This window comes from Schistocerca piceifrons, chromosome 11 (assembly GCF_021461385.2).
Source record: "Schistocerca piceifrons isolate TAMUIC-IGC-003096 chromosome 11, iqSchPice1.1, whole genome shotgun sequence".
Taxonomy (NCBI): Eukaryota; Metazoa; Arthropoda; class Insecta; order Orthoptera; family Acrididae; genus Schistocerca; species Schistocerca piceifrons.
The window spans coordinates 113,187,766-113,202,356 of NC_060148.1; the positions used below are offsets into that span (position 1 = coordinate 113,187,766).

The 14,591-nt window shown below is 45.9% G+C and overlaps 1 protein-coding gene across 2 annotated transcripts in view; it reads right to left on the reverse strand.

Annotated features, from left to right (window-relative positions):
- The window catches only part of LOC124719995, a 517,761-nt gene that overhangs the window by 462,695 nt on the left and 40,475 nt on the right, over nt 1-14,591 (reverse strand). For both annotated transcript variants that reach the window (XM_047245223.1, XM_047245222.1), the window contains exons 2-3: nt 14,114-14,283; nt 13,944-13,991 (exon numbers count right to left, since the gene is read on the reverse strand). In XM_047245223.1, coding sequence (XP_047101179.1) covers nt 13,944-13,991; nt 14,114-14,201 — 136 coding nt within the window. In that variant the 5' untranslated portion in view covers nt 14,202-14,283. The remainder of the gene's footprint in view (nt 1-13,943; nt 13,992-14,113; nt 14,284-14,591) is intronic.

A 14,591-nucleotide genomic window follows, 5' to 3' on the forward strand; every position in this document is an offset into this window, starting at 1 on the left:
ACTTTGAACAGTGGACGTTACATTTCAGATGTATTACGACCAGTCGCTCTACCCTTCCTTCGATCCCTGCGAAACCCTACATTTCAGCAGGACAATGCACGACTGTATGTTGCAGATCCAGTACGGGCCTTTTTGGATACAGAAAATGTTCGATTGCTGCCCTGGCCAGCACATTCTCCAGATCTATCACTAAGCGAAAACGTCTGGTCAATGGTGGCCGAGCAACTGTCTCGTCACATTACGCCAGTCACTACTCTTGATGAACTGCGGTATCGTGTTGAAGCTGCATGGGCAGCTGTACCTGTACACGCCATCCAAGCTCTGTTTGACTCAATGCCCAGGCGTATTAAGGGCGTTATTACTGCCAGAGTGGTTGTTCTGGGTACTGATTTCTCAGGATCTATGCACCCAAATTGCGAGAAAATGTAATCACATGTTAGTTCTAGTATAATACACTCCTGGAAATGGAAAACAGAACACATTGACACCGGTGTGTCAGACCCACCATACTTGCTCCGGGCACTGCGAGAGGGCTGTACAAGCAATGATCACACGCGGACACACCAGGAACCGCGGTGTTGGCCGTCGAATGGCGCTAGCTGCGCAGCATTTGTGCACCGCCGCCGTCAGTGTCAGCCAGTTTGCCGTGGCATACGGAGCTCCATCGCAGTCTTTAACACTGGTAGCATGCCGCGACAGCGTGGACGTGAACCGTATGTGCAGTTGACGGACTTTGAGCGAGGGCGTATAGTGGGCATGCGGGAGGCCAGGTGGACGTACCGCCGAATTGCTCAACACGTGGGGCGTGAGGTCTCCACAGTACATCGATGTTGTCGCCAGTGGTCGCCGGAAGGTGCACGTGCCCGTCGACCTGGGACCGGACCGCAGCGACGCACGGATGCACGCCAAGACCGTAGGATCCTACGCAGTGCCGTAGGGGACCGCACCGCCACTTCCCAGCAAATTAGGGACACTGTTGCTCCTGGGGTATCGGCGAGGACCATTCGCAACCGTCTCCATGAAGCTGGGCTACGGTCCCGCACACCGTTAGGCCGTCTTCCGCTCACCCCCCAATATCGTGCCGCCCGCCTCCAGTGGTGTCGCGACAGGCGTGAATGGAGGGACGAATGGAGACGTGTCGTCTTCAGCGATGAGAGTCGCTTCTGCCTTGGTGCCAATGATGGTCGTATGCGTGTTTGGCGCCGTGCAGGTGAGCGCCACAATCAGGACTGCATACGACCGAGGCACACGGGGCCAACACCCGGCATCATGGTGTGTGGAGTGATCTCCTACACTGGCCGTACACCACTGGTGATCGTCGAGGGGACACTGAATAGTGCACGGTACATCCAAACCGTCATCGAACCCATCGTTCTACCATTCCTAGACCGGCAAGGGAACTTGCTGTTCCAACAGGACAATGCACGTCCGCATGTGTCCCGTGCCACCCAACGTGCTCTAGAAGGTGTAAGTGAACTACCCTGGCTAGCAAGATCTCCGGATCTGTCCCCCATTGAGCATGTTTGGGACTGGATGAAGCGTCGTCTCACGCGGTCTGCACGTCCAGCACGAACGCTGGCCCAACTGAGGCGCCAGGTGGAAATGGCATGGCAAGCCGTTCCACAGGACTACATCCAGCATCTCTACGATCGTCTCCATGGGAGAATAGCAGCCTGCATTGCTGCGAAAGGTGGATATACACTGTACTAGTGCCGACATTGTGCATGCTCTGTTGCCTGTGTCTATGTGCCTGTGGTTCTGTCAGTGTGATCATGTGATGTATCTGACCCCAGGAATGTGTCAATAAAGTTTCCCCTTCCTGGGACAATGAATTCACGGTGTTCTTATTTCAATTTCCAGGAGTGTATATTTGTCCAACGAATACCCTTTTATCATCTGCATTTCTTCGTGGTGTAGGAATTTTAGTGGCCAGTAGTGTATGCATACAGAGAACAACAGCAGTACTGTCACACTTCCCTGGGTCACTGCTGACGATACCCTTGTCTCTTGCGAACCTTCTCCTCCGAAGACAAAATACTGGGTTTTATTATTTAAGAAGTCTTCAAGCCACCCACGTATGTGGCTCTTCCATATGCTCGTACCTTCGTTAACAACCTGCAACGGAGCACCACGTCAAATGTTTTCCGGAAATATAGAAATATGGAACCGGCTTGCCCCTCGTCCATATTTCGCAGTATGTCATGTGAGAAACGGGCAAGCTGAATTTCGCACGAGTGAGGCTTTCTGAAATCACGCTGATTCGTCGATACGGGTCCTAAGTCTCAAGAAGCTTTATTATACTCGAACTGAAAATATGTTAAAGGATTCTGCAGTAAACCGACGTTAATTTTGTGGTTCCCTTCTTTTACCCTCCTGCGCACTTTTCCAGTGGTTTGAGACTTTGTACTGGGTGAGGGATTCACGATAAATGCAAGCTAGGTATGGGGCCAACACCGTAGAGTACTTATTGCATAATCTAACTCGGACTCCATCGGGAGGTGGTGATTTATTTGCTTTCAAATCTTTCACTTCTTTCTCTGTACCAAACATGCTTATAGCTAGGTCGTCTATACAGGAGTCTATATCCATACTCAAATGACGGTATGTTCGTACAATTCTCCTGTGTGAACGATTTCTTGTACGTGAAATTTAAAAGTTCGGATTTCGTTTTTCTGTCTTCTATTACCACTCAAGCTGGTCAACAAAGGACTGAGTGGAAACCGAATGCAACTGTATTCTCTGTTCCAAATGGAGCATGCATGTGGCATGAAGGAAAACCATTACTATCTATGTGTATCGATCAATTTAAGCTACGCCAGTCATGGATTAAAGTTACATGACAACCTCCACCTACTAGCAAATGAGTGCCCCAATGAAATATAGGGTCGGCACAAAGTCTTGCCCTGATTATAACAATTTATTACAGAATAACCGTTTGATATAATAACTTACATTTGATGCCGTTACATAGGTTAGTGCTACTAGGTTTTTTGAGGTCACTTATGTCAGAAAACCTAAACGTGTGTTCCCTTGGTAGCTTTGAGAATGTCGAGGCGGTATTCCAGTTCCCACCAGGAGTTTCGTAACATGTGTTCTGTCACAGTACCCAAAGCAGCTTGTATCCTAGCCTTCAGTTCGTCGATGTCAGAGACTGGTGTGACGAAGACTCTGTCCTTGATATAGCCCCAGAAAAATAAGTGAAGGGGTGTAATGTCTGGAGAGCGGGGTGGTGGGGAGGTCTGCCACTTCGAGGGCGACCTTCGGCGCTGCCTGTTTCGCTAAACTTTGCATACCAAAGCTTTCTTGATTTAACGTCAGGAGGCGTGCGTCCGTAAGAAGCTCGAAATTTATGCTGAGCACTGATGGGCGATTTCGTCTCTTGAAACCAAAGCACACATCGCGCTTTCTCCTGCTTCGACGCCATTTCGCCAGCAACTAGCAGACCTAATAGACAGCGCCATCTATTGGTCACAACAACTAGTAACACTAACCTATGTAACAGCATCAAATGTAACTTATTACGTCAAACGTTTATTCTGTTATAAATTTTTAAAATTAGAGCTCACCCTTTATATATGGCGGTACCAGTTGTGGAGTTCGAGTTAACAATCAATACCAGAATCTCATTAGAAGCCAACAATGCACTGAACAGCTGAAGAAACTGGTACACATGCCTAATATCGTGTAGAGCCCACGAGCAGACAAAAGTGCCACAACACAATGCGGCATCGACTCGACTAATGTCTGAAGTAGTGCTGGAGCGAATTGACACCATGAATACTGCACGGCTACCCACAAATCCGTAAGAGTACGAAAGGGTGGTGATCTCTTCTGAAAATCACGTTGCAAGGCATTCAACATATGCTCAATATTATTCATGTATGGGGAGTTGGGTGGCCAGCGGAGCCTCTGTGTAGCAATTCTGGACGTGTGGGATATCGCACTGTCCAGCTGTAATTACCCAAGTCCGTCGGAATGCACAATGGACACGAAGGGATGCAGATGATTAGGCAGGATCCTTATGTACGTGTCACCTGTCACAGTCGCATCTAGACGTAACACGGGTCCCATATCTCTCCAACTGCACACGCCCCACACCATTACAGAGCCTCCACCAGCTTGAACAGTCCCCTGGTGACATGCTGGGTACATGGATTAAAGAGGTTGTCTCGTCAATACGCTCGATACAATGTTAAACGAAACTCGTCCGATCAGGCAACATGTTTCGAATCATCAATAGTCGAATGTCGGTGTTGACAGGCCCGTACGAGGCGTAAAGCCTTATGTCGTGCAGTAATCAAGGGCACACGAAGTGCGGTTTCTGCTGCGAAAGCTTATATCGATGATGTTTCGTCGAATTGTCCCACGCTGACACTTGTTGATGGCCCAGCGTTGGAATCTGCAGCAATCTGGGGACGTATTACACTTCTGTCACGCTGAAAGATTCTCTGCAGTCGTCGTTGGCCCCGTTCTTGCAGGATCATTTCTCGGCAGCAGCGGTGTGAAATGGAAGTTCGGGAAACCCCTCCCCCCCCCACCCCCCTCAGAGATGCCTTGTCCCATCACTCGTGCACCGGCTATAGCACCAAGTTCAATTTCACTTAAATCTTGATAAGCTGTTGTTGTAGCAGCCGTAACCGAACTAGCAATTTCGCCAGACCTTTGTAGTCTTATACAGGCGTTGCCGACCGCAGCGCCGTATACTGCCTGTTTACATATCTCTGTATTTCAATACGGATACCTATACCAGTTTCCCTGGTGCTTCAGTGCAGATCTCTCCATTGGCAAAAGATTCCGGAATAGCCCCCATTCGGATCTCCGGGAGGGGACTGCCAAGGGGGAGGTTACCTTGACAAAAAGATTGAATAATCAACGAAAGGATAACGTTCTACGAGTCGGGGCGAGGAATTTCAGAAGCTTGAACGTGGTAGGGAAACTAGAAAATCTGAAAAGGGAAACGCAAAGGCTCAATCTAGATATAATAGGGGTCAGTGAAGTGATGTGGAAGGAAGACAAGGATTTTTGGTCTGATGAGTATCGGGTAATATCAACAGCAGCAGAAAATGGTATAACAGGTGTAGGATTCGTTATGAATAGGAAGGTAGGGCAGAGGGTGTGTTACTGTGAACAGTTCAGTGACCGGGTTGTTCTAATCACAATCGACAGCAGACCAACACCGACAACGATAGTTCAGGTATACATGCCGACGTCGCAAGCTGAAGATGAACAGATAGAGAAAGTGTATGATGATATTGAAAGGGTAATGCAGTATGTAAAGGGGGACGAAAATCTAATAGTCATGGGTGACTGGAATACAGTTGTAGTGGAAGGAGTAGAAGAAAAGGTTACAGGAGAATATGGGCTTGGGATAAGGAATGAAAGAAGAGAAAGACTAATTGAGTTCTGTAACAAGTTTCAGCTAGTAATAGCGAATACCCTGTTCAAGAATCACAAGAGGAGGAGGTATACTTGGAAAAGGCCGGGAGATACTGGAAGATTTCAATTAGATTACACCATGGTCAGACAGAGATTCCGAAATCAGATACTGGATGGTAAGGCGTACCCAGGAGCAGATATAGACTCAGATCACAATATAGTAGTGATGAAGAGTAGGCTGAAGTTCAAGACATTAGTCAGGAAGAGTCAATACGCAAAGAAGTGGGATACGGAAGTACTAAGGAATGACGAGATACGTTTGAAGTTCTCTAACGCTATAGAAACAGCAATTAGGAATAGCGCAGTAGGCAGTACAGTTGAAGAGGAATGGACATCTCTAAAAAGGGCCACCACAGAAGTTGAGAAGGAAAACATAGGTACAAAGAAGGTAGCTGCGAAGAAACCATGGGTAACAGAAGAAATACTTCAGTTGATTGATGAAAGGAGGAAGTACAAACATGTTCCGGGAAAATCAGGAATATAGAAATACAAGTCGCTGAGAAATGAAATAAATAGGAAGTGCAGGAAAGCTAAGACGAAATGGCTGCAGGAAAAATGTGAAGACATCGAAAAAGATATGATTGTCGGAAGGACAGACTCAGCATACAGGAAAGTCAAAACAACCTTTGGTGACATTAAAAGCAACGGTGGTAACATTAAGAGTGCAACGGGAATTCCGATGTTAAATGCAGAGGAGAGAGCAGATAGGCGGAAAGAATACATTGAAAGCCTCTATGAGGATGAAGATTTGTCTGATGAGATAGAAGAAGAAACAGGAGTCGATTTAGAAGAGATAGGGGATCCAGTATTAGAATCGGAATTTAAAAGAGCTTTGGAGGACTTACGGTCAAATAAGGCAGAAGGGATAGATAACATTCCATCAGAATTTCTAAAATCATTGGGGGAAGTGGCAACAAAACGACTATTCACGTTGGTGTGTAGAATATATGAGTCTGGTGATATACTATCTGCTCTCATAAAAGAATCATCCACACAATTACGAAGACGGCAAGAGCTGACAAATGCGAGAATTATAGCACAATCAGCTTAACAGCTCATGCATCGAAGCTGCTTACAAGAATAATATACAGAAGAATAGAAAAGGAAATTGAGAATGCGCTAGGTGACGATCAGTTTGGCTTTAGGAAAAGTAAAGGGACTAGAAAGGCAATTCTGACGTTACGGCTAGTAATGGAAGCAAGGATAAAGAAAAATCAAGACACTCTCATAGGATTAGTCGACCTGGAAAAAGCGTACGACAATATAAAATGGTGCAAGCTGTTCGAGATTCTGAAAAAAGTAGGCGTAAGCTATAGGGAGAGACGGGTCATATACAATATGTACAACAACCAAGAGGAAATAATAAGAGTGGACGATCAAGAACGAAGTGCTCGTATTAAGAAGGGTGTAAGACAAGGGTGTAGCCTTTCGCCCCTACCCTACTCTTCAATCTGTACATCGAGGAAGCAATGATGGAAATAAAAGAAAGGTTCAGGAGTGGAATTAAAATACAAGGTGGAAGGATATCAATGATACGATTCGCTGACGACATTGCTATCCTGAGTGAAAGTGAAGAAGAATTAAATGATCTGCTGAATGGAATGGTCTAATGAGTCACAGTATGGTCTGAGAGTAAATCGGAGAAAGACGAAGGTAATGAGAAGTAGTAGAAATGAGACCAGCGAGAAACTTAACATCAGGATTGACGGTCACGAAGTCACTGAAGTTAAGTTCTGCTACCTACGCAGTAAAATAACCAAGGACGGACGGAGCAAGGAGGACATCAAAAGCAGACTCGCTATGGCAAAAAAGGCGTTTCCGGCCAAGAGAAGTCTACTAATATCAAATACCGGCCGTAATTTGAGGGAGAAATTTCTGAGGATGTACGTCTGGAGTACAGCATTGTATGGTAGTGAAACATGGACTGTGGGAAAACCGGAACAGAAGAGAATCGAAGCATTTGAGATGTGGTGCTATAGACGAATGTTGAAAATTAGGTGGACTGATAAGGTAAGGAATGAGGAGGTTCTACGAAGAATTGGAGAGGAAAGGAATATGTGGAAATCACTGATAAGGAGAAGGGACAGGGTGATAGGACATCTGCTAAAACATGAGGGAATGACTTCCATGGTACTAGAGGGAGCTGTAGAGGGCAAAAACTGTAGAGGAAGACAGAGATTGGAATACGTCAAGCAAATAATTGAGGACGTAGGTTGCAAGTGCTACTCTGAGATGAAAGCACAGGAAAGGAATTCGTGGCGGGCGGCATGAAACCAGTCAGTAGACTGGTGACCAAAAAAAAAACTGTAATGTCGATTATGTGCGTAGTCTGTCAGGATATTGATGTAAATTCATTTGGTGTGATAGGATGGGAGACCCACAAGAGAGATGCTATGGCGCGTGTTTGCCAGTTCTTTCAGCTGGACGCCACCTCTGTGACTTGCACGCCCTTAGCCTGCACCAGTAGTCAGTAATCCTACTGGGGACAGGGGACTCACAGGTTAATGTGGAATCACAGCTACGTATCGTTCCTGGCACATCTTCACTTCATGCAGAGGTGAAGCTGGGGCAAAGGTATCCATCACTGATGGCTTCATGTTACAGATCACAATACAGACATCACATGTACATATGTGAGCGCTGACACTTCATAATAAAGAGCATATTAAAATATAATGAGACTTTAATTACTCATAAAAATCACAAATGATGTCCCTTCGACTTGAAACTCGTTCATTTTTTTGATGTCATACACCAAACGTTGAAAGTATCTGTAAATTAAGGTTTTGTTACTGTTCATTATCAATGGTCTGTACACTAATTCTTTACAACTGTAGAGAACAGTAAGATGATCAACATATACAACAAACATCACCCAAACAGGTTTTGAAAGTCCAAGAGTACTGACCGACAGCCATGTCATCCTCAGCCCATAGGAGTCACCGGATGCCGACACGGGGGGCGGGGGGGGGGGGGGGGGAAGGGAGATGCATGTGGTCAGTCAAGTAGCTCCTCATTTGGCTTCACAAGGTATGAGTGCACTCCGCATTATATACAGGGTGGTCCATTGATCGTGGCCGGGCCAAATATCTCACGAAATAAGCGTCGAACGAAAAAAACTACACAGAACGAGACTTGTCTAGCTTGAAGGGGCAAACCAGACGGCGCTATGGTTGGCTCACTAGATGGTCAAACGGGTATCAACTACGTTTTTTTTCTAAATAGTAACCCCCATTTTTATTACATATTCGTCTAGTACGTAAAGAAGTATGAATGTTTTAGGTGGACCACTTTTTTCGCTTTGAGATTTATGGCGCTTTAATAGTCACAAACATATGGCTCACAATTTTAGACTAACGGCTGGTAACAGGAAGGTGTTTTTGAATTAAAATGCAGGACGTAGGTACGTTTGAACATTTTATTTCGGTTGTTCCAACGTGATACATGTACCTTTGTGAACTTATCATTTCTCAGAACGCATGCTGTTACAGCGTGACAATCTGTAAATACCACATTAATGCAATAAATGCTCAAAATGATGTCCGCCAACCTTAATGCGTTTGGCAATACGTGTAACGACATTCCTCTCAACAGCGAGTAGTTCGCCTTTCGTAATGTTCGCACATCCATTGACAATGCGCTGACACATGTTGTCAGGCGTTGTCGGTGGATCACGATAGCAAATTTCCTTCAACTTTCCCCAGAGAAAGAAATCCAGGAGCGTCAGATCCGGTGAACGTGCGGGCAATGGTATAGTGCTACGACGACCAATCCACCTGTCATGAAATATGCTATTCAGTACCGCTTCAACCGCACGCGTGCTATGTGCCGGACATCCATCATGTTGCATGTACATCACCATTCTGTCATGCAGTGAAACGTCTTGTAGTAACATCAGTAGAACATTACGTAGGAAATCAGCATACATTGCACCATTTAGATTGACATCTATAAAATGGGGGCCAATTATCCTTCCTCCCATAATGCCGCACCATACATTAACCCGACAAGGTCGCTGATGTTCCACTTGTCGCAGCCATCGTGGATTTTCCGTTGCCCAGTAGTGCATATTATGCCGATTTACGTTACCGCTATTGGTGAATGACGCTTCGTCGCTAAATAGAAGGCGTGCAAAAAATCTGTCATCGTTCCGTAATTTCTCTTGTGCTCAGTGGCAGAATTGTGCGAAGTCGTCGCCATGCGATTCCTTGCACATATAAATATGGTACGGGTGCAATTGATGTTGATATAGCATTCTCAACAACGACGTTTTTGAGATTCCCGATTCTCGCGCAATTTGTTAGCTACTGATGTGCGGATTAGCCGCGACAGCAGCTAAAACACCTACTTGGGCATCATCATTTGCTGCAGGTCATGGTTGACGTTTCACATGAGACTGGACACTTCCTGTTTCCTTAAATAACGTAACTATCCAGCCGACGGTCCTGACACTTGGATGACGTCGTCTAGGATACCGAGCAGCATACATAGCACACGCCCGTTGGGCATTTTGATCACAATAGTCATACATCAACCCGATATCTACCTTTTCTGCAATTGGTAAACAGTCCACTTTAACACGGGTAATGTATCACGAAGCAAACACCGTCCACATTGGCGGAATGTTACGTGATACCACGTACTTATACGTTTGTGACTATTACATCGCCATCTATCGCAAAGCGAAAGAAGTGGTCCAACTAAAACATTCATATTGGTCTATTTGGTTTGTGAGTCCTAAGAAATGGATATCCTGGGAAATGAACGGACTGAGAAGTTACGTGTGGCTTAAGCCCCATTTCAGACACAAGGTCTTTGTGAATGCTTAATCGTGGAGAAAAGAAGCTTCATTTCTTTATAAAGCGCGAGCCAGAATTGGCAACGATTGCCTATCACAATGCGCTGCTAATATTCCTGACAAGTGTTTCCAGGTGGGCCGCAGGTGGCCTTTTACCAAGTTCATCCCTCCCTCTGGTGGAGGACACCGAGTCACAGCTCCGTGCAGTGGTGTAGCTCAAGAGTGGTCGAGGTTTTGAGCACCAAAGCTGGTTTCCGCTTGTGGACACTGAACGAGGGGAGATCTCCATGAGCGAGGTTGGTCTTCCCAACTTCCTGTACCAGACGCTCGAATCATCTAAGTACGACTTCGGAAGCCAGTCGACAGCCATCCTTTGTTGGAACATGTGCCACGATCTGTAGTATGCTTCATCCTGTTCCCCCAGGGCTGCCAAAGCGTTATACAAATACTTCGTACGAACACGTGACAGCAACTGAGCCCATCTCAGTTGCTGTGTTGTCTTAATATGAAATACTTGTATAACGATTGGAATTCACGATATGCAGTGTTTTATGGCGCTATAAGATGGGGCCTGAAGATGGAAAAATGAATTGCCGAAACTGATTGCTTTCAGAATAGATAAAATATCTCAATGTATACGGTTGTTGATGATGATTATTGACATTGAAAAATACTTATCAGCCAATGTTGCGTGGCCATGATGGACCAACAGAGATTGCTTAGCTTGCCCGTCTTTGGAACGAAATATATCACTGATTCTGAGGTCAGTGATCCGAAAGTTAGTTGGTAGGTTTGTGGAGGTATGTGACATTAGATGTCTATGCACAGGTCATTTAATATGGGTACATAATGGGCGGGTGATTCGGGTAACCGGTGATGGAGCCGGATAGGATCCCAGATGGGCTTGGTTCAAATGGCTCTGAGCACTATGGGACTTTTCTGAGGTCATCAGTCCTCTAGAACTACTTAAACCTAACTAACCTAAGGACATCACACATGTCCATGCCCGAGGCAGAATTCGAACCTGCAACCGTAGCGCCTAGAACCACTCGGCCACAAAAGGCCGGCCAGATGGCTTTGATAAGGTTTACATCAGGCCAGTTGTGGTCGCAGAGACATCAACGTCTGTTCACTATAATGCTCCTCAAATAAACTCTGAGACACGAAGAGTTATTCTGCTGATAGATGATAGCGCCATCAGGGAGGACAGCAAACGTGAAGGGATGCAGATGGTTCACAGCCATCAGAGTGTCTTCCTTTATTAACACAGGTCCCAAGCGAGCGCAGTAGAATCTCACTCACAGCATACTGCTGCCCCCACCAGCCTATGTCCGTGCCGCACTGCACTTTTCGAGCCATCGTTCACCTCGATGACGGCGTTTTGTGGAGACGACGATCGATCTACTGCAGCAAAATTGTGATTCGACCAAAGAGCCCACAAAATCCCAATGATTGACAGTCGAATCCGATTGGTCCCGTGCCCACTGTCACCGAAACTGACGATGTCATTGGGTCAACATGTTAACACTTAGGGGTGGTCTGCCAAAGAATTCCATGTTCAACATTCTACGATGAACTGTGTACTCCGAAATACTTGTACGTGCACCAGCATTGTGCTCTTTCGGCAGAGATGCAACAGATCACCATCTATCCTACTTCGCAGAGCACACAAGCCTCCTAACCGCACATACTGTGAAGAGTCGTTGACGTCCGACCATTTAGCGTGTAGTGGTAGTATTACTGTCTCTAGCGTGTAGTGGTAGTATTACTGTCTTTCTGTCTCTTTCCATAGATGCTGACTGAGATGTGGCTGGCTCGTGTTATGCTTGCATTGAACCTTGGTTGCTATTCTGTGATTAGTCTCTTACGGTTATCGCGATTATGCTGTTAATCTCTCCCACCACGAGTGGCAGCAGCAATGTGTATCGATATTCGCACCCTTGTACTATCTTTGGCCTCGCGCTGATAGTTTCCAGCTGTGCCACGTGCAGACAGATGGTCGGTTGGGGTGGAGCAGCGAGGAAGTCTCCGTGGCGCGTGTCTGGCCGGGGCCACTGGCGGCGTCCAAACGCGCTCGGAGTGTGAGGGGCTGTTCCCATTGCTACGAGGTCCATGGCTCACCGATCCTGGACACTGAGTCTTTACTTAATACACCAGCCAGCCCCAGCTGTTCACACTGGGTCGTTTGAATTTCGTTGTGGGCTGTTGGGACACTCCTGCGAGCAACAACGTGTGTTTTCAAGTTGGCGAAATTCATGGCCGATAACGTTCTGGTTACCTGCCCTCAGCCGTTGACGTAAATTCAGGCAGTGTATTTTCCTCGTCATGTTGTGGCTGTCCAGCACGGAGTGTAGTTTCACAGCTGAATGTGTAATTCGTTGTGGGCGCCGATACCTTCTGCGTTGTTCCATTGAACGCCCTGTTGTGTGCTGGTCGGGTGGAGCAGAAGTTATCCTGTCGCTTGGTCCGTTGACTATCTGTCGCTTGGGTTGCCGCCGGATTGAGTATTGTTGGGCCGACTGCCTGTCTCACCTAAGCGAGCGCCGTTCGATGTGCTGACTTTTCTTATTTGTCTTCGTTGTTGTTTATGTATGGCTTTTAGCCGATTTTAAAATGAAGTTGTGCTTAAGGTGTTAGAGTGTTTGGCACTTCATCCTAATTTAGAGAAATGTTTTAAGATGAGGCTTTCTCCCTATTAAAATTCAAATTCTTGTTTTTGAGTCTTAACTGATTGGCCTTCAGCTGGTTTTAAATTAAAGTTGAAAGTGAGATTGAATGGCGCATTTAGCCGGGAATTAGATTCTTAAATTAATGTTTGGCTTGCTCTGATTTTAATGTTTTCTTTACTCTTGTAACGTTTGTCAAATAAATAAAGTAGTACGTTCCAGTGTAGCTGACAGCCACTCATTTTGGCCCCTTTCCGCAAAGTAAACTATCTGTCCTGTCCTGTGGGGGCAGCAGGGGATCTCACAGACGACAGTAGCACGTGAACATTCGACCAGCTTCGCCATTTTCGGGATACCCGTTCTCAGGCTGTGAGTAACAGTAATCTGCCCTTCGTCAGATTCGCCCACCTCAGTGTATTTCCCCATTTGCAGTACACGACTTCGCTATGGCACACCCCCCCCCCCCCCACCCCCCCGTCCCCATCACCTCCACAGGATGGTCACCGCGCCACGCGTTCGCAACGCCACCAGCCGGCATCCTGCGACGCGGAGAGCAGTGGCCGTAATATATTGGCTGCTCAGTGCAGGTGTAAGTAAACAGAAGGACAAAGGGCACAAATTTTGTGCGTAGCTGGTTTCGTGGCACCTTTTGGACTAGTGCCACTGCATCGGCAGTATACGAGAACCTCACAAAAATGACGAAAAATGTGGAGCACAACATTGCGGCTAGCTATACATTCGTAAATCGGTGACGTAAAAGTATTGCCAGGTTTCGAAAAAATGCTACAGTGATAGCTGTAAGGCACTGTAGAACATGTGTGCTACAGATAAATAAATGGCATTCCAACTAATATACTCTGTAACGGCAAGCACAATTCTTCATTAAGCCTCAATCATGTTACAGAGTTCATTCATAATAACCACGTGATGACACCGTTACTCAAAGCACGTATCAAATCAAGAAATGGGACTACCACAATGAGGTAAATTAGCTCACGCCAAATGAATTTGTGGAACCATGAAATGTCTCTAAAAATACTTACCCGGGCTGTCAGTTCTTAAACGGTAGACAGTGACATCACCATCGGATCCTGAAAAAGAAAATCGTGCTTATCTCTAAGAAAAAACTGCACATGTATTTCATTACTTGGTATAAAATTGTTATTCACTGTCATTCCAAGACATACATAAAATAAAAAACTAATGTATTTACCTGTAACGGGATCAGCGGCGCTGTATTCAGTAGCTGTGCCTACTGCTAAGAAAACGCAGATGACGAAATTAGCGCTTCTGCAGAACATTATGCAGGCACAAGGATGTCGACCCAAGTAAAGAACTTTTCCTTCAAAATATCTTCACCACATCTGCACACTGCTGAACAACCTGTAATTTTATGAATAAATAAAGTTCTAACATTTGTTTTCTTTTAGCTAGGTGTGTAGCAGATTAGCTAGGGAAAATAAGTGTTTTCGTCCAACTTGGGTTGCATCATTGTATAAGATTCATAGCGCACAGTCTTACCCAAGCGGTTTACCTCTGGAACCATTTAAGATATAATTCTATTTCCTTCTGATCAAATGTGAAGAAGGGCTCTCTAGAAAATCCCTGTGCACCTGTGATCTAGGGCTGCAGTCTTTGACTAGTAATCAAACTGTATGCAGTCCCAGGTTCAAAGCACGCCACCGCTTAAA